A 21,448-nucleotide genomic window follows, 5' to 3' on the forward strand; every position below is an offset into this window, starting at 1 on the left:
TTAAGGTGTGTGTGTGTGTGTGTGTGTGTGTGTGGCGGTTACTGCTGTTCAAGATTAGGGAGGACGAGAATATGTTTTAAACATGGCCTTATTTCTATTACAACATATTTGATGAATGTCATTCATATTCCATTCACCCAGCTCAATGCAACATCGATTGGTTTAGGTTACTAAATAATACTCGACTTTGCCCTATACCCATCATGAGGTTGCTACAACCTAGAACCTAGAGTCGATTGACACGCCTGTGTGTCACACGTGGTGTCATTTTGAATGCGGAATACCTCAGTGTTTGTTTATGCTAGAGAGTTACCGTTCATTGCAGTGGCTGCAGATCAATCCCCTCTTCCGCCCATATTCCATAACATAGTGCTTGTGAAAGTGTTGTTTTTAATAAATAAGAAGATCCGGAAAAGAAATATTCTTGAAAATATCCAAACTGTTTGAGCTAGCAACTCATATGACCCCATCATCAAAGGAGTCTCTCACAAACATGACATTGTCTATGACATCCACAAGCTTTAGGGAAGTTGTCTGAACTTTCAGAAGGCCACGTCCTAATTTCAAAGACATCTTCTCATAAAACAAACTGTCCTGGCTGAACCGTTTGAGCTACCAACATCGACAGGTAAGACACAAACATTCAGCACAATTGTTTTGCTCTATGCAAGCTTCAGGGGAGATGCTGGAATGTAAGTAAAAATGGCTAAAAGTGAACAGGGTGTAAAAAGTGCCATAAGCAAAGTTTTTATTTTACCAGGCAAGTCAGTTAAGAACAAATTCTTATTTTCAATGACGGCCTAGGAACAGTGGGTTAACTGCCTGTTCAGGGGCAGAATGACAGATTTGTACCTTGTCAGCTCGGGGGTTTGAACTTGCAACCTTCCAGTTACTAGTCCAACGCTCTAACCACTAGGCTACCCTGCCGCCCCGGCAGTGACTAAAAGGGTGTAAAAAATGATATAGGGCAGACACTAGATATAGGAGAGACACTTCAAACACGTATTGTTTATGATAGATTTTTTGACTGTTTTGACGTTTATTCATTATTTTATAAAAAATATAGAGATTTGCTTTATAACTTAAAATTCTAAAACAAACAACTAAATGATCCATGGTATGACCATCTTAAAACAATTGCTTAGTAAATATTGAAAACCAATGGCTTAGACATAATGGAGTAGTCAAGGTGACACAGTAGCACATTAAATACCGCCTTGCACACTCTTTACTGCATCTAGCTGATCTGGGGTGCAATCATTAGTCCAAACAGTTGCAAAATGAGAGTTTCTATTAGAAAAATTCAGGTAGGTCTCCCTCCGTTTTGTTCTGATTAAGAATCAGTGGAATGAATACACCACTGATCACCCATTCACACAGTTCACCGTCATAGCAGCCACACACAGCATCACTACATTGCTCATTGTATGATTCCTTCTCGCATCTACGCACTCTCCTGCTCTCACCTTTTCGCTTTGCTTGTGGACTTCAGTGCACAACACAACAGCTGTCTGTGAACAGGTGCAAAAAACCCTCCAAGCAATACCATAACCGCTAACCTCTACACAGTCTGCATCGTTATCACCATATTAACGTTATAGAGACTCAGAGCTACAAAATGCTATATCATTCACTGCATTTGAGGAACAATGGGAAAGAAAATTCTGCTTTGAAATTTGATCAACCTGTAAACTCACTTTTGAAAAAATAACCTTTGACTCTTTTGGTATCTAGTGAAGAGCTCCTCTTTGTCTACACCCAATTCAGTATCGTTCACACACTCTTAAACTTTAGCCCCACCCATCTCATTTCGCTCTCAGAGCGCACACTTGATGCTCTAACCGATGATTTGTTTACCTCTGCATAACAGAAAACAGCCTAACCAGCTCTGCTGGCAACAATTACATTTTTTGCTTTTTTGCAGATGTATATTGCCACCGGCCACATTCAACAGGTGTTGTACACACATCACGTAACATCAGCTAATGAGCCAGCCAGCTAGTTAAACAACAATGAACAAAGTTGCCAACAATGCCTAATGTTAGGATCTAACTAGAAAAGCAAACAGCTCTGGGAAACTAATAATAATGTCCTCTAGGGAGCCAGCCAGCTAATGTTAGCTAGCTAGCTAACAGTACACTTTAGCTTGAAATGAAACCACTTTCTGTCAAAATTAGAAAAGTGTAATATCTGAAAATGTAGCTGGCTAACGCAAGACTATCCTACCTGTATACATCATCATTCATGATGGATGTGTCTCCCTGTCAGGATTGCCATACCAAGGTTGCAGGTGTTTCCTCCATCTCTTTAGCTATCATACTCTAATTACACTGATTTCAAAACTTAATCCTCCAGTAAGTGGAGCGCAACACTTATGCAGCTCCACTACACAATACATTAAAAAAAGCTGCTTTCAACAGGACTACCAACACAGACTAATGAGTTCAAATAGACAGCAGCCTTCTATATCTTCTACAGACCAATCCGCATGTCCAGCCCACTCATTTTCTCAGCCAATCATGGCTAGTGGGAAGGTCCCTTTTTCTGTGGCTTAACCAATAAGGCTTATAATTTAACAATTTTATTCTTATTTACAGATTTTTTGTATTATTTAATTTACCTTTTATTTAACTAGGCAAGTCATTTAAGAACAAATTCTTATTTACAATAACAGCCTCAGAACATTGGGTTAACTGCCTTGTTCAGGGGCAGAGCGAGAGATTTTTACCTTGTCAGCTCAGGGACTCGATCCAGCAACCTGTTGGTTACTGGCCCAGTGCTCTAACCACTAGGCTAACACAATAACAATAACAATAACGAGGCTATATACAGGGGCACCGGTACCGAGTCAGTCTGCTAGGGTACAGACTAGTTGAGGTAATCTGTACATGTAGGTGGGGGCGAAGTGACAAGGTAACAAACAAACAGTGAGTGGCAGCAGTGTACAAGAAGGGGGGGTGTCAATGTAAATTGTCCGGTGGCGATTTTTATGAATTGTTCAGCAGTCTAATGGCTTGGGGGTAGAAGCTGTTGAGGTCTAATGGCTTGGGGGTAGGAGATGTTGAGGCGCTCCGTTCAATGCGTTAGCAGAGAAATCTCTATCAAGTCTATATCTTGGGTGATTTTATGGGCTTTCCTCTGACAGTGCCTATTATATAGGCCCTGGATGGCAGGAAGCTTGGCCCCAGTGATGCACTGGGCCATTCGCTCTACACTCTGTAGCATCTTACGGTCAGATGCCGAGCAGTTGTCATACCAGGCGGTAATGCAACCGGTCAGGATGCTCTCAATGGTGCAGCTGTAGAACTTTTTGAGGATCTGGGGGCCCATGCCAAATCTTTTCAGTCTCCTGAGGGGAAAAAGGTTTTGTCGTGCCCTCTTCACGACTGTCTTGGTATGTTTGGGGACCATGATAGTTCGTTGGTGATGTGGACACCAAGGAACTTCAGTCTCGACCCGCTATACTTCAGCCCAGTCGATGTAAATGGGGGCCTGTTCGGCCCGCCTTTTCCTGTAGTCCACGATCAGCTCCTTTGTCTTCCTCACATTGAGGGAGAGGTTGTTGTCCTGGCACCACCCTGCCAGTTCTCTGACCTCCTCCCTTTAGGCCGTCTCATCGTTGTCTGTGATCAGGCCTACCACTGTTGTGTCGTCAGAAAACGTAATGAACGTGTTGGAGACGTGTTTGGCTACGCAGTCGTGGGTGAACAGGGAATACAGGAGGGGACTAAGTACACACCCCTGAGGTGCCCCAGTGTTAAGGATCAGTGTGGCAGACGTATTTTTGCCTACTCTTACCATCTGGGGGCGGCCTGTCAGGAAGTCCAGGATCCAGTTGCAGAGGGAGGTGTTCTTAGCTTAGTGATGAGCTTCGTGGGCACTATGGTGTTGAACGCATTGCTGAACAGCATTCTCACAACATAAGTGTTCATTTTGTTCAGGTAAGAAAGAGTGGTGTGGAGTACGATTGAGATTGCATCATCTGTGGATCTGTTGGGGCGATATGCGAATTGGAGTTGGTCTAGGGTGTCCGGGAGGATGCTGTTGATGTGAGCCATGACCAGCCTTTCAAAGCACTTTGTGGCTACCGCTGTGAGTGCCACGGGGCGGTAATAATTTAGGCAGGTTACCTTGGCACAAGGAATATGGTGGTCTACTTGAAACATGCAGGTATTACAGACTCGGTCAGGGAGAGGTTGAAAATGTCAGTGAAGACACTTGACAGTTGGTCCACTCAGGCTTTGAGTACACGTCCTGGTAATCCGTCTGGCCCAGCGGCTTTATGAATGTTGACCAGTTTCAAGGTTCTGTTCACACCGGCAGGGCGGCAGGGTAGCCTAGTGGTTAGAGCGTTGGATTAGTAACCGAAAGGTCTTAACTGACTTGCCTAGTTAAATAAAGGTAAAATAAAATAAATAAATAAACATCGGCTAACAAGAGCGTTATCACACAGTCATCCAGAACAGCTTGTGCTCTCGTGCATGCTTCAGTGTTGCTTGCCTCTAAGCGAGCATAAAAGGCATTTAGCTTGACTGGAAGGCTCGCGTCACTGGGCAGCTCGCTTCTGGGTTTCCCTTTGTAGTCTGTAATAGTTTTCAAGCCCTGCCACATCCGACGAGCGCCGGAGCTGGTGTAGTAGGATTCAATCTTAATCCTGTATTGACACTTTGCTTGTTTCATGGTTTGTCTGAGGGCATAGCGAGATTTCTTATAAGCGTCCGGATTCGATAGCGGCAGCTCTAGCCTTTAGCTCGATGCGGATGTTGCCTGTAATCCATGGCTTCTGGTTGGGATATGTACATATAGTCACTGTGGGGACGACTTTATCGATGCACTTATTGATGGTGTTGGATGAATCCTGGGAACATATTCCAGTCTGTGCAAGCAAAACAGTCCTGTAGTGTAGCATCAGGGTGGCAGGTAGCCTAGATAGCATACACATTTGTTATTAAGGCACATGAAAGTTGACATGTTCGAGAAGACATTTCTGCCAAAAAATTCATTTTGATTAAAAAAAAATCAGTTCAAACGGCTCTCCTGTGACGTCGTGACTTGTGACATACGCCTAGTTGGACCCGAGTTGGGTCACAAATTGGCTGCATTAGCTAAGTGAAACGTACATTAACAAGAAACAAATGACTAAATATACACGCTGCTTCTCTTTCATTTTTGAATGAATTATTGTCTTTCTCTCTTTGAGTAAAATACTGACAACACTTCATGCACTGTAGTGTTAGCTAGCTGTAGCTTATGCGTTCACTACTAGATTCATTCTCTGATCCTTTGATTGGATGGACAAGATGTTAGTTCATACTGTAAGAGCTCTGATAGGTTGGAGGAAGTCCTCCGGAACTCATAATTACTGAGTAAGTCTATGGAAGGGAGTGAGAACCATGAGCCTCCTAGATTTTATAATGAAGTTAATGTACCCAGAGGAGGACAGAAAACAGCTATACCGTGGTGCTACCTTAGATGCTGTTGAGGTTACTGTAGACCTTCATTGCAAAAACAAATGTTTCAATCAGTTATTTGGTGACATTAATATATTTAGTTTTATCAAAAAATTCTAACATAAAAAATAATTCAATATTTTAAAAAATGTAATTCACTGGGTAGGATGATTCTCCCCTTCCTTCTCTGAGGAAACTCCACTGGCGTGAGTGTGTGTTACCTGTGCCCATGTGATGCTGCCAGGCTATATGAGTTCATGTCCCCCAGTTGGGCAGATGAGATGCCATTTCTGTTCATGGTCCCAGTCATGGGATCTGCCCCTCTCTCCAACAATAGACTGACCAGCTCAAAGTTCCCTGAGGAGAAAAAGCAACGTTATGAACTCAAATGAACCATCTCATGTTAAAACAAAGAATGATTATGTGTTTGAGCTTACCAACATATTTTTAGCCATCTGCAATGGTCACTTACAAATATTTAGCAGATGTTATTGTGGGTGTAGTGAAATACTTGTGTTCCTAGCTAACAGTGCAGTAATATCTAACAATACACACAAAATTCCCTGTCTTAGGCCAGTTAGGATCAACACTTTATTTTAAGAATGTGAAATGTCAGAATAATAGTAGAGAGAATGATTTATTTCAGCTTTTATTTCTTTCATCACATTCCCAGAAGATGAAATACACTCAATTAGTATTTGGTAGCATTGCCTTTAAATTGTTTAATACTTGCATCAAACGTTTCGGGTTGCATTCCACAAGCTTCCCACTATACGTTAGGTTAATTTTGGCCCATTCCTCCTGACAGAGCTGGTGTAAGTGAGTCAGGTTTGTAGGCCTCCTTCTACGCACACGCTTTTTCAGTTCTGCCCATAAATGTTCTATACGATTGAGGTCAGTGCATTGTGATGGCCACTCTGATACCTTGACTTTGTTGTTCACCTCTAGTGACTCCCCATCCCGAGTGCGGGAGCGTAACCATCGACTGACACTAATTAGCATAACGCAACGGACATAAATATTCCTAGAAAATATTCATATTCATGAAAATCACAAGTGAAATATATTGAGACACAGCTTAGCCTTTTGTTAATCACCCTGTCATCTCAGATTTTCAAAATATGCTTTACAGCCAAAGCTAGACAAGCATTTGTGTAAGTTTATTGATAGCCTAGCATAGCATTTTGTCCAGCTAGCAGCAGGTAACTTGGTCACGGAAATCAGAAAAAAATCAAATTAAATTGTTTACCTTTGATGAGTTTTGGATGTTTTCACTCACGAGACTCCCAGTTAGATAGCCAATGTTCCTTTTTTCCAAAAATAGTATTTTTGTAGGCGAAATAGCTCCGTTTGTTCTTCACGTTTGTCTGAGAAATCGCCCGGAAATTGCAGTCACGAAAACGCCGAAAAATATTCCAAATTAGCTCCATAATATCGACAGAAACATGGCAAACGTTGTTTATAATCAATCCTCAAGGTGTTTTTCAAATATCTATTCGATAATATCCACCGGGACAATTGGTTTTTCATTAGGACCAATTGGAATAATGGCTACCTCTGTATTTTACCCAAGAATCAATCTGGGAGCCATCAGGTGACCATGTAGCCGCTTACGGGTATTCTTCAACTTAAATGTGTAAAACTATGTCACAATGCTGTAGACACCTTGGGGAATACGGAGAAAAAGATGAGTCACTTCCGGATTGGATTTTTCTCAGGCTTTCACCTGCAATATCAGTTCTATTATACTCACAGACAATATTTTTACAGTTTGAGACTTTAGAATGTTTTCTATCCTAAGCTGTCAATTATATGGATATTCTAGCATCTTGTCCTGACAAAATATCCCGTTTACTACGGGAACGTTATTTTTCCAAAAATGAAAATACTGCCCCCTAGTCACAAAAGGTTGCCATTTTGCCACAAATGTTGAAGTATGCTTGGGGTCATTGTCCATTTGGAAGACCCACAAGCTTTACCTTCCTGACTGATGTCTTGAGATGTTGCTTCAATATATCCACATATTTTTCTTACCTTATGATGCCATCTATTTTGCGAAGTGCACCAGTCCCTCCCACAGCAAAGTATCCCCACAAAATGATGCTGCCACCCCTGTGCTTCAAGGTTGGGATGGTGTCTTTGGCTTGCAAGCCTCCCCTTTTCCCTCCAAACAAAATGATGGTCATTATGGCCAAAGAGTTCTAGTTTTGTTTCATCAGACCAGAGGACATTTCTCCAAAAAGTACGATCTTTGTCCCCATGTATGGTTGCAAACCGTAGTCTGGCTTTTTTATGGCGGTTTTGGAGCCGTGGCTTCTTCCTTGCTGAGCGGCTTTTCACGTTATGGACTCGTTTTACTGTGGATATAGATACTTTTGTACCTGTTTTCTCCAGCATCTTCACAAAGTCCTTTACTGTTGCTCTGGGGTTGATTTAACTTTTCGTAACCAAAGTACGTTCATCTCTAGGAGACAGAACGCGTCTCCTTCCTGAGCGGTAATGACGGCTGCATGGTCCCATGGTGTTTATACTTGCATATTATTGTTGGTACAGATGAACGTGGTTCAAACCTTCAGGTGTTTGGAAATTTCTCCCGAGGATGAACCAGACTTGTGAGGTCTGAGGTCTTGGCTGATTTCTTTTGATTTCCCCATGATGTCAAGCAAAGAGGCACTGAGTTTGAAGGCCTTGAAATACTTTGACAGGTACACCTCCATTTGACTCAAATGATTTCAATTAGCCTATAAGAAGCTTCTAAAGCCATGATATAATTTTCTGGAATTTTCCAAGCTGTTTAAAGGCACAATCGACTTAGTGAATTGTAGACTTCTGACCCACTGGAATTGTGATACAGTGAAATTAAATAATCTGTCTGTAAACAATTGTTGGAAAAATGACTCATGTCATGCACATGTAGATGTCCGAACCGACTTGCCAAAACCATAGGTTGTTAACAAGAAATTTGTTGAATGGTTGAAAAACAAGTTTTGATGACTCCAACCTAAGTGCACGTAAATGTCCGACTTCAACTATATATATTTACGTACAGTGCCAGTCAAAAGTGATGTTTCGTTTTTTTATTTTAAATATATTTGCAAACATTTCTAAAAACCTGTTTTTGTTTTCTCATTACGTGGTTTAGTGTCTAGATTGATGAGGAAACAAAACGCTTTCATCCATTTTAGAAAAATGCTGTAAAGGTAACAATGTGAGTCAAGTCAAGGTGTCTGAATACTTCCTGAATGCACTGTATATACAGTATCATGGGTTTTTCTTTATTTTTACTATTTTCTACATTGTAAAATGATTGTGAAGACATGAAAAGTATGAAATAGCGCTTGGAATCATCTAGTAACCAAGAAAGTGCTAAACAATTCAAAATATATTTTATGTTTGAGATTCTTCAAAGGCTCCTCTGTCCTCCACTCGTTACCTGTATTAATGGCACCTGTTTGAACTTGTTATCAGTATAAAAGACACCTGTCCACAACCTCAAACAGTCACACTCGAAAACTAGACTATGGCCAAGACCAAAGAGCTGTCAAAGGACACCAGCAACAAAATTGTAGACCTGCACCAGGCTGGGAAGACTTAATCTGCAATAGGTAAGCAGCTTGGTTTGAGGAAATCAACTGTGGGAGCAATTTTTAGGAAATGGAAGACATACAAGACCACTGATAATCTCCCTCGATCTGGGGCTCCACGCAAGATCTCACTCCGTGGGGACAAAATGATCACAAGAGCGGTGAGCAAAAATCCCAGAACCACACGGGGGGGGATCTAGTGAATAACCTGCAGAGAGCTGGGACCAAAGTAACAAAGCCTACCATCAGTAACACACTACGCCGCCAGTGACTCAAATCCTGCAGTGCCAGACGTGTCCCCCTTCTTAAGCCAGTACATGTCCAGGCCCATCTGAAGGTGCTAGAGAGCATTTGGATGATCCAGAAGAAGATCGGGAGAATGTCAGGTGAAACCAAACTATAACTTTTTGGTAAAAACTCAACTCATCGTGTTTGGAGGACAAAGAATGCTGAGTTGCATCCAAAGAACACCATACCTACTGTGAAGCATGGGGGTGGAAACATCATGCTTTGGGGCTGTTTTTCTGCAAAGGGACCAGGACGACTGATCCGTGTAAAGGAAAGAATGAATGGGGCCATGTATCGTGAGATTTTGAGTGAAAACCTCCTGAAGATGAAACGTGGCTGGGTCTTTCAGCATGACAATGATCCCAAACACACCACCTGGGCAACGAAGGAGTGGCTTCGTAAGAACGCATTTCAAGGTCCTGTAGTGGCCTAGTCAGTCTCCAGATCTCAACCCCATAGAAAATCTTTGGAGGGAGTTGAAAGTCTGTGTTGCCCAGCAACAGCCCGAAAACATCACTGCTCTAGAGGAGATCTGCATGGAGGAATGGGCCAAAATAACAGCAACAGTGTCTGAAAACTTTGTGAAGACTTACAGAAAACGTTTGACCTCTGTCATTGCAAATAAGTTCATTAAAAATCATACAATGTGATTTTCTGGATTTCTTTTCTCATTTTGTCTGTCATAGTTGAAGTGTACCTATGATGAAAATTACAGGCCTCTCTCATCTTTTTAAGTGGGAGAACTTGCACAATTGGTGGCTGACTAAATACTTTTTTGCCCCACTGTATATACACACAGAAGTATTCGGTCCCCTTGACTTTTTCAAAATTTTGTTACGTTACAGCCTAATTCTAAAATTGATTAAATTGTTTTTTCCCCTCTACACACAATAACCCCATAATGACAAAGCAAAAATAGGTTTCTAGAAATTGTTTATTATATATATACACATTTTTTAAAGTATGACGTCACTGTCAAAATAAAGGTTCAATAAAAATACATCTACACACATTGTCAATGGCGTATTCCTGTTTTGTCAACAAGTACCTGCAGCAGAGGCCAGTTGAAGTGGGGTCTCAGTGTAGTTATCTGCTCCATCTGGCAGGGCCCCCTCCATGCTGTCTCGACTATCCAGGAGCAACTGTGAGAGGAAGGGATACCAGGAAGACGGGAGAGGGGAGTGAATGAAAGAAACACGTTACTGACAAGTTCAGCAAGGCACATGCCCAAATGCCTCTCACGCTGGTATTCATCAGAATTATAATACCCACGATTCTAGCCATCATTTTATTCAAGCTATCACTTTTGAGTTGTGGTTTTTCAGTTGAGATTTAGTTTGTTGTCAAGATGCCTGATTTGAGTAAACATTTCCTCTGGTGTTGTACAAACAAGAACTGGCTTTTTGCCAGAACAACTCCAGGTCATGTGATTTGGTAAGTGTGATTACAACCTCTGATGGTTTATAGCTTGAGGTAGTCATGTCATACAAGTACTTGGGAGCATGGTTAGGCAGTATACGGTCTTTCTCTCAGCAGAAATCGAAGCTGCAGGCTAAGGTTAAGACTTGGTTTCCTCTATCGTAATCACTCCTCTTTCACACCAGCTGCCAAAATAACCCTGATTCAGATGACCATCCTACCCATGCTAGTTTACGGAGACGTAATATATAGATCGGCAGGTAAGGGTGCTCTCGAGCAGCTAGATGTTCTTTACCATTCGGCCATCAGATTTGCCACCAATGCTCTTTATAGGACAAATAACTGCACTCTGTACTCCTCTGTAAACTGGTCATCTCTGTATACATGGCGCAAGACCCACTGGTTGATGCTTAATTTATAAAACCCTTTTAGCCCTCACCCCTATCTCAGCCTCTACAGTGACTGAAATTACTGCAACACTCAACAATGAGCTGCAGTTAGTTTCAGAGTGGGTGGCAAGGAATTGTAAAATGATTGTAAAGACATGAAAAGTATGAAATGGCACTTGGAATCATGTAGTAACCAAGAAAGTGCTAAACAATTCAAAATATATTTTATGTTTGAGATTCTTCAAAGGCTCCTCTGTCCTCCACTCGTTACCTGTATTAATGGCACCTGTTTGAACTTGTTATCAGTATAAAAGACACCTGTCCACAACCTCAAACAGTCACACTCCAAACTAGACTATGGCCAAGACCAAAGAGCTGTCAAATATTTCTATATCTAAAAGCATTGTATTTGGAACAAAACTCACTAAACCCTAAACCTCAACTAAATCTTGTTGTAAATAATGTAGAAATTGAGCAGGTTGAGATGACTAAACTGCTTGGAGTAACACTAGATTGTAAACTGGTCAGAACATGTTGATGCAGTAGTACCTAAGATGGGGATAAGTCTGTATATAATAAAGATGATAAAATAAATGCCCTGCCTTCTTAACAACACTATCAATAAGGCATGTCCTACAGGCCCTAGTTTTGTCGCACCTTGGCTACTATTTAGTCATGTGGTCAGGTGCCACAGAAAAGGACTTAGGAAAATTTCAATTGGCTCAGAACAGGGCAGCACGGCTGGCTCTTAGATGTACACAGAGAGCTAATATTAATAATATGCATGTTAATCTCTCCTGGCTGAAAGTGGAGGAGAGATTGACCTCATCACTACTTTTATTTATGAGAGGTATTGAGATGTTGAATGAACCGAGCTGTCTGTCTGAACTACTGGCACACAGCTCGGACACCCATGCATATCCCACAAGACATGCCACAAGAGGTATCTTCACAGTTCCCAAGTCCAGAACAGACTATGGGAGGCAGACAGTACTACATAGAGCCATAACAACATGGAACTCTATTCCACATCAAGGAACTGATGCAATCAGTAAAATGTGATTTAAAAAACAGATGTAAAAACAGCGGGGACTGTGAAGCAACACACACACACACACACACACACACACACACACACACACACACACACACACACACACACACACACACACACACACACACACACACACACACACACACACACACACACACACACACACACACACACACACACACACACACAGATTTAGTATTGTAGATATGTGGTAGTGATGGAGTAGGGGCCTGGGGACACACAGTGTGTTGTGAAATTTGTGAATGTATTGTAATGTTTTTAAATTGTATAAACTGCCTTCATTTTGTTGGACCCCAGGAAGAGTAGCTGCTGTTTTGGCAGCAGCTAATGGGGATCCGTAATAAATACAAAAATACAAATACTGCAGCCCTCATCCTCCACATACAACACTCGTTCTGCCAATCACATTCTGTTAAAGGTACCCAAAGCACACATATCACAGGGTCGCTCCTCTTTTCAGTTCACTCCTCTTTTCAGTTCGCAGCTAGCGACTGGAACGAGCTGCAAAAAACACTCAAACTGGACAGTTTTATCTCCATCTCTTCATTCAAAGACTCAATCATTGACTCTCCTACTTACAGTTGCGACTGCTTCACGTGATGTACTGTTGTCTCTACCTTCTTGCCCTTTGTGCTGTTGTCTGTGCCCAGTAAAGTTAATACCATGTTGTGTACTGTTACCATGTTGTGCTGCTGCCATGTTGTTGTCATATTGTGTTGCTACCATGCTGTGTTACTGCCATGCTATGTTGTCTTAGGTCTATCTTTACGTGTTCCGGTTCCGGTTGGAGCGAGCGGTCGCATTCGCACTTCGCTCTGCAGGTTGTATAACTTTTTCATTACATTTCATTATAGTACAACGGTTGATTTGTCTAATCTTAGCAATTCTTCTTAGCTAGCTACATAGCCGTCCTTGTATCAGAGATAATTGCATAATTATCGTATTTCGTCGCCCTAACGTAGCCTTCACTGCTATTCGCCCAGGAGCTAGCTAACGCTAGCTAACGCACACAGATTAGCATCACTGTAGTGCTATTCACTCAACTGTACGACTTGATTAGTTTACTGTTAGCTAGCTACATAATCTTAGCAATTCTTCTTAGCTAGCTACATAGCCGTCCTTGTATCAGAGATAATTGCATAATTATCGTATTTCGTATTTCGTCGCCCTAACGTAGCCTTCACTGCTATTCGCCCAGGAGCTAGCAACGCTAGCTAACGCACACAGATTAGCATCACTGTAGTGCTATTCACTCAACTGTACGACTTGATTAGTTCAGTGTTAGCTAGCTACATAGCTGTCTTTGTTTCCAAGATAATTGTGTAGTTTAGTGTGTGTAGCCTTGGAGTGATTATCTTAATTCACTGAGGTTCGCTAGCCAGCTATTTGTCGTCCTTAACGTAGGAGACTCTGCTCGCTAGCCAACAGCTAACAGCTAACAGCTAGCCAACGTCACCACACGTCTACTGATTCGAATTCAATCACCGGTCAGGGAGTATCACATTTTCATTTCATTACAGTACAACGGTTTGATTTGTTTGATCGTAGCTAGCTACATAGCTAGCTACATAGCCGTCTTTGTTTCAAAGATAATTGTGTAGTCTAGACCGATTTCCTAGGTTAGCTAGCCAGCTATTGTCGTTCTTTTAACTCAACGTAACGTAAACAACACTGCTAGCTAGCCAGCTAGCCCCCGAATAGCAGCACTGTAGAAATTATTACACTCAACGGAACGACTTGATTAGTGTAGTGCCAACAACGCAGCTACTGCCAGCTAGCCTACTTTAGCAGTACTGTATCATTTTAATCATTTTAGTCAATAAGATTCTTGCTACGTAAGCTTAACTTTCTGAACATTCGAGACGTGTAGTCCACTTGTCATTCCAATTTCCTTGCATTAGCGTAGCCTTTTCTGTAGCCTGTCAACTATGTGTCTGTCTATCCCTGTTCTCTCCTCTCTGCACAGACCATACAAACGCTCCACACCGCGTGGCCGCGACCACCCTAATCTGGTGGTCCCAGCGCGTACGACCCACGTGGAGTTCCAGGTCTCCGGTAGCCTCTGGAACTGCCGATCTGCGGCCAACAAGGCAGAGTTCATCTCAGCCTATGCCTCCCTCCAGTCCCTTGACTTCTTGGCACTGACGGAAACATGGATCACCACAGATAACACTGCTACTCCTACTGCTCTCTCCTCGTCCGCCCACGTGTTCTCGCACACCCCGAGAGCTTCTGGTCAGCGGGGTGGTGGCACCGGGATCCTCATCTCTCCCAAGTGGTCTTTCTCTCTTTCTCCCCTTACCCATCTGTCTATTGCCTCCTTTGAATTCCATGCTGTCACAGTTACCAGCCCTTTCAAGCTTAACATCCTTATCATTTATCGCCCTCCAGGTTCCTCGAGAGTTCATCAATGAGCTTGATGCCTTGATAAGCTCCTTTCCTGAGGACGGCTCACCTCTCACAGTTCTGGGCGACTTTAACCTCCCCACGTCTACCTTTGACTCATTCCTCTCTGCCTCCTTCTTTCCACTCCTCTCCTCTTTTGACCTCACCCCTCTCACCTTCCCCCTACTCACAAGGCAGGCAATACGCTTGACCTCATCTTTACTAGATGCTGTTCTTCCACTAACCTCATTGCAACTCCCCTCCAAGTCTCCGACCACTACCTTGTATCCTTTTCCCTCTCGCTCTCATCCAACACTTCCCACACTGCCCCTACTCGGATGGTATCGCGCCGTCCCAACCTTCGCTCTCTCTCCCCCGCTACTCTCTCCTCTTCCATCCTATCATCTCTTCCCTCTGCTCAAACTTTCTCCAACCTATCTCCTGATTCTGCCTCCTCAACCCTCCTCTCCTCCCTTACTGCATCCTTTGACTCTCTATGTCCCCTATCCTCCAGGCCGGCTCGGTCCTCCCTCCCGCTCCGTGGCTCGACGACTCATTGCGAGCTCACAGAACAGGGCTCCGGGCAGCCGAGCGGAAATGGAGGAAAACTCGCCTCCCTGCGGACCTGGCATCCTTTCCCTCCCTCCTCTCTACATTTTCCTCCTCTGTCTCTGCTGCTAAAGCCACTTTCTACCATTCTAAATTCCAAGCATCTGCCTCTAACCCTAGGAAGCTCTTTGCCACCTTCTCCTCCCTCCTGAATCCTCCCCCTCCCTCCTCCCTCCCTCTGCAGATGACTTCGTCAACCATTTTGAAAAGAAGGTCGATGACATCCGATCTTCGTTTGCTAAGTCAAACGACACCGCTGGTTCTGCTCACACTGCCCTACCCTATGCTCTGACCTCTTTCTCCCCTCTCTCTCCAGATGAAATCTCGCGTCTTGTGACGGCCGGCCGCCCAACAACCTGCCCGCTTGACCCTATCCCCTCCTCTCTTCTCCAGACCATTTCCGGAGACCTTCTCCCTTACCTCACCTCGCTCATCAACTCATCCCTGACCGCTGGCTACGTCCCTCCCGTCTTCAAGAGAGCGAGAGTTGCACCCCTTCTGAAAAAACCTACACTCGATCCCTCCGATGTCAACAACTACAGACCAGTATCCCTTCTCTCTTTTCTCTCCAAAACTCTTGAGCGTGCCGTCCTTGGCCAGCTCTACCACTATCTCTCTCAGAATGACCTTCTTGATCCAAATCAGTCAGGTTTCAAGACTAGTCATTCAACTGAGACTGCTCTTCTCTGTATCACGGAGGCGCTCCGCACTGCTAAAGCTAACTCTCTCTCCTCTGCTCTCATCCTTCTAGACCTATCGGCTGCCTTCGATACTGTGAACCATCAGATCCTCCTCTCCACCCTCTCCGAGTTGGGCATCTCCGGCGCGGCCCACGCTTGGATTGCGTCCTACCTGACAGGTCGCTCCTACCAGGTGGCGTGGCGAGAATCTGTCTCCTCACCACGCGCTCTCACCACTGGTGTCCCCAGGGCTCTGTTCTAGGCCCTCTCTTATTCTCGCTATACACCAAGTCACTTGGCTCTGTCATAACCTCACATGGTCTCTCCTATCATTGCTATGCAGACGACACACAATTAATCTTCTCCTTTCCCCCTTCTGATGACCAGGTGGCGAATCGCATCTCTGCATGTCTGGCAGACATATCAGTGTGGATGACGGATCACCACCTCAAGCTGAACCTCAGCAAGACGGAGCTCCTCTTCCTCCCGGGAAGGACTGCCCGTTCCATGATCTCGCCATCACGGTTGACAACTCCATTGTGTCCTCCTCCCAGAGCGCTAAGAACCTTGGCGTGATCCTGGACAACACCCTGACGTTCTCAACTAACATCAAGGCGGTGTCCCGTTCCTGTAGGTTCATGCTCTACAACATCCGCAGAGTACGACCCTGCCTCACACAGGAAGCGGCGCAGGTCCTAATCCAGGCACTTGTCATCTCCCGTCTTGATTACTGCAACTCGCTGTTGGCTGGGCTCCCTGCCTGTGCCATTAAACCCTACAACTCATCCAGAACGCCGCAGCCCGTCTGGTGTTCAACCTTCCCAAGTTCTCTCACGTCACCCCGCTCCTCCGCTCTCTCCACTGGCTTCCAGTTGAAGCTCGCATCCGCTACAAGACCATGGTGCTTGCCTACGGAGCTGTGAGGGGAACGGCACCTCAGTACCTCCAGGCTCTGATCAGGCCCTACACCCAAACAAGGGCACTGCGTTCATCCACCTCTGGCCTGCTCGCCTCCCTACCACTGAGGAAGTACAGTTCCCGCTCAGCCCAGTCAAAACTGTTCGCTGCTCTGGCCCCCAATGGTGGAACAAACTCCCTCACGACGCCAGGACAGCGGAGTCAATCACCACCTTCCGGAGACACCTGAAACCCTACCTCTTCAAGGAATACCTAGGATAGGGTAAGTAAGGGTAAGTAATCCTTCTCACCCCCCCTTCTCCCCCAACAAGATTTAGATGCAAGTGGCTGTTCCACTGGTTGTCATAAGGTGTATGCACCAATTTGTAAGTCGCTCTGGATAAGAGCGTCTGCTAAATGACTTAAATGTAAATGTAATGTATTGTTGTCTCTTGTTGTGATTCTTAAAAAAAGGCCTTTTGCTTTTTGGTAGGCCGTCATTGTAAATAAGAATTTGCTCTTAAGACTTGTCTAGTTAAATTAAGGTAAAAAATAACCAGTTTGTGATTTTGATGCTAAGTATATAATACATCACAACTGTAGAGGACATTTTTTAGAAATTCAGCACCCTTGGTATAATGTAAAGATTTACTTAGATATTTCGGGCCTGACCAAATTCACTTAGAAATGTGTGTTATAGATCTGTCATTCTTATTGAAAGCAAGTCTAAGAAGCGGTATATTTGTTCTATGTGCGCTATTTCTCTGCTTCCTGTTCTTAAGTTTAATTTGTTTGTCTTTTACTTTTGTTTTTGTACACCAGCTTCAAACAACTGAAAATCTAAATATTTTGGTTATGGAAAATATATTTCACAGCGGTTTAGATGGTACAATGATTCTCTTCACAAAAATTGCTTGTTTTGTCACAAACTGAAATTAGGCAAAATATTAGAATTTAGCAATGGTGGAAATGGTGGAACAGTTTCTGCATTGTGCATCTTTCAAATGATTTAATACAATAAATACATTCTTCATGAGGCCTTATTTTGTTATTTTGAGGGCGTAGTTTTACCCTCATACAGTGACCTGAAATTCATGGTTTTACAGACCACATCAGGTCTGCAAGTCACATTATACTGGCTTGCAAAGTGTTGTGTATTTATTATTGGAGTCCAGTGTTAAAAAAATACAGTATTTACCGTAAATTCCAAATAAACTTTGGTTAACTTGTTAAGGCTGCAATCCCAATACCTACCGGGCTCGATATGACAACTACCAGTGAAAATAGAGGGCGCCAAATTCAAAGAAATCTCATAATTACAATTCCTAAAACATACATGTGTCTCAAATCATTTTAAAGGTAATCGTGTTGTTAATCCCACCAAAGTGTCCGATTTCAAATAGACTTTTCAGCGAAAGCACTACAAACGATTATGTTAGGTCTCCACCAAACCACAATAAGCACAGCCATTTTCCAGCGAAATATAGCATTCACAAAAACCAGAAATAAAGATAAAATGAATCACTAACCTTGAATTATCTTCATCAGATGACACTCATAGGGCTTCATGTTACACAATACATGCATGTTTTGTTTGACAAAGTTCATATTTATATAAAAAAAATCTGAGTTTACATTGGCTATTTAGATTCACTAGTTCCAAAAACATCACTTGATTTTGCATAGCCACATCGTTTCAACAGAAATACTCATCATAAATGTAGATGATAATACAAGTTATACACATGGAATTATAGATATACCTCTCTTTAATGCAACCGCTGTGTCAGATTTTTTAAAAAAGTTTACGGAAAAAGCAATCCCATGCAATAATCTGAGACGGAGCTCAGAACAGTAGCCAAATTAGCCGCCATGTTGTAGTCAACAGAAACCAGAAAATACATGATAAATGTTTCCTTACCTTTGATGAACTTCATCAGAATGCAGTCCTAGGAATCCCAGGCCCACAATAAATACTTGATTTGTTCGAAAATGTCCGTTATTTGTGTCCAATTAGCTACTTGGTTAGTGCGTTTGGTAAACAATTCCAAAGTCACAAAGCGCGTCCACTACACTGTGACGAAATGTCCAAAAGATACGTAACAGTCAGTAGAAACATGTCAAACGATGTACTGAATCAATCTCTAGAACGTTGTTTACATATATATAGAACGCAGGTGCTTCCCCTGTGAGCTTGCATAGTGATTTCATGGTAAACTCGTGGCAGTGGTGAATATTTCCTGTGTCATTCGACCCCCCTTCACATTAGAGTCATCAGACAAAGTTCTATTGACTGTTGACATCTAGTGGAAGGCGTAGGAAGTGAAAATTCATCCATATCTCGCTGTAATTTCAATGAGACCTTGTTTGAAGATCTGCCACCCACAGAAAAAAAACAGGAAGTGGAATTTCTCAGGTTTTTGCCTGCTATATGGGTTCTGTTATACTCACAGACATAATTCAAACAGTTTTAGAAACTTCATAGTGTTTTCTATCCAATACTAATAATAATATGCATGTATTAGCAATTGAGACTGAGGAGCTGGCCGTTTACAATGGGCACCTTTTCATCCAAGCTACTCAATACTGCCCCTGCAGCCATAAAGAGTGAGATTTTGTTAAAAAAAAGCACTTCTTTAAAGCAAAGTGTCTTTGGAATTTACAGTAACCAGTAAGTTACCGTAACAATGTTTTTACAATGAGGGTAACACTGGACAATTTGCTGTGTATATACATTGGATTCAGAAAGTATTCAGACCCCTTGACTTTTTCCACATTGTTACTTTACTTTTTCCTTATCAATCTACACACAATACCCCATAATGACAAAGCAAAAACAGATTTTTAGAAATGTTTGCACATTCATAAAAAATAAAAAATGATATCACATTTTACATAAGCATTCAGACTCTTTAGTCAGTAGTGTCACGACTTTTGCTGGTCCCTCTCCTTGTTCGAGCGGCGTTTGGCGGTTCCGCGTTTGGCGGTTCCTTCTAGCCAAATACTTATTTTCCACCATATTTTGCAAATAAATTCATTAAAAATTAGGTAGTTGAGGTAGTTGGGTGTGCTTTATACAGATGGCTGTGTACAGGTACAGTGATCGGTAAGCTGCTCTGACAGCTGATGCTTAAAGCTAGAGAGGGAGATCTAAAACTCCAGATTCATTGATTTTTGGAATTCGTTCCTGTCATTGATAGCAGAGAACTGGAAAGAAAGGCGGCCAAAGGAAGTGTTGGCTTTGGGGATGACCAGTACAATATACCTGCTGGAGCGCGTGCTATGGGTGGGTGTTGCTATGGTAACCAGTGAGCTGAGATAAGGCGGGGCTTTACCTAGCAAAGACTCGCCCAAGCCTTCCCCATTTCTCCTTCTCCCAAATCCGTTCAGCTGATGTTCTGATAGAGCTGCAAAATCTGGACCACAACAAATCAGCTAGACAATCTGGACCCTTTGTTTCTAAAATGATCTGCCGAAATTGTTGCCACCCGTATTACTAGCCTGTTCAACCTCTCTTTCGTGTCGTCTGAGATTCCCAAAGATTGGAAAGCAGCTGCGGTCATCCCCCTCTTCAAAGGGGGGGACACTCTTGATCCAAACTGCTACAGACCTATATCTATCCTACCATGCCTTTCTAAGGTCTTCGAAAGCCAAGTCAACAAACAGATTACCGACCATTTCGAATCTCACCATACCTTCTCTGCTATGCAATCTGGTTTCAGAGCTGGTCATGGGTGCACCTCAGCCACGCTCAAGGTCCTAAACGATATCTTAACCGCCATCGATAAGAAACATTACTGTGCAGCCGTATTCATTGATCTGGCCAAGGCTTTCGACTCTGTCAATCACCACATCCTCATCGGCAGACTCGACAGCCTTGGTTTCTCAAATGATTGCCTCACCTGGTTCACCAACTACTTCTCTGATAGAGTTCAGTGTGTCAAATCGGAGGGTCTGCTGTCCGGACCTCTGGCAGTCTTTATGGGGGTGCCACAGGGTTCAATTCTTGGACCGACTCTCTTCTCTGTATACATCAATGAGGTCGCTCTTGCTGCTGGTGAGTCTCTGATCCACCTCCACCTCCATTTACAAAATAGCCTCCAATGCCCTACTCAACAAATTGGATGCAGTCTATCACAGTGCAATCCGTTTTGTCACCGAAGCCCCATATACTACCCACCATTGTGACCTGTATGCACTCGTTGTCTGGCCCTCGCTTCATACTCGTCGCCAAACCCACTGGCTCCATGTCATCTACAAGACCCTGCTAGGTAAAGTCCCCCCTTATCTCAGCTCGCTGGTCACCATAGCATCTCCCACCTGTAGCACACGCTCCAGCAGGTATATCTCTCTAGTCACCCCCAAAACCAATTCTTTCTTTGGCCGCCTCTCCTTACAGTTCTCTGCTGCCAATGACTGGAACGAACTACAAAAATATCTGAAACTGGAAACACTTATCTCCCTCACTAGCTTTAAGCACCAACTGTCAGAGCAGCTCACAGATTACTGCACCTGTACATAGCCCACCTATAATTTAGCCCAAACAACTACCTCTTTCCCAACTGTATTTAATTTATTTATTTATTTTGCTCCTTTGCACCCCATTATTTTTATTTGTACTTTGCACATTCTTCCATTGCAAAACTACCATTCCAGTGTTTTACTTGCTATA

The 21,448-nt window shown here is 43.1% G+C and overlaps 1 protein-coding gene across 2 annotated transcripts in view; it reads right to left on the bottom strand.

Moving 5' to 3' along the window:
- The window catches only part of LOC118373656 (ankyrin repeat and BTB/POZ domain-containing protein 3-A-like), a 218,558-nt gene that overhangs the window by 60,444 nt on the left and 136,666 nt on the right, over nt 1-21,448 (bottom strand). For both annotated transcript variants that reach the window (XM_035759857.2, XM_052460056.1), the window contains exons 7-8: nt 10,371-10,464; nt 5,672-5,807 (exon numbers count right to left, since the gene is read on the bottom strand). In XM_035759857.2, the coding sequence (XP_035615750.1) occupies nt 5,672-5,807; nt 10,371-10,464 (230 nt within the window). The remainder of the gene's footprint in view (nt 1-5,671; nt 5,808-10,370; nt 10,465-21,448) is intronic.

Source organism: Oncorhynchus keta, chromosome 13 (assembly GCF_023373465.1).
Source record: "Oncorhynchus keta strain PuntledgeMale-10-30-2019 chromosome 13, Oket_V2, whole genome shotgun sequence".
NCBI lineage: Eukaryota > Metazoa > Chordata > Actinopteri > Salmoniformes > Salmonidae > Oncorhynchus > Oncorhynchus keta.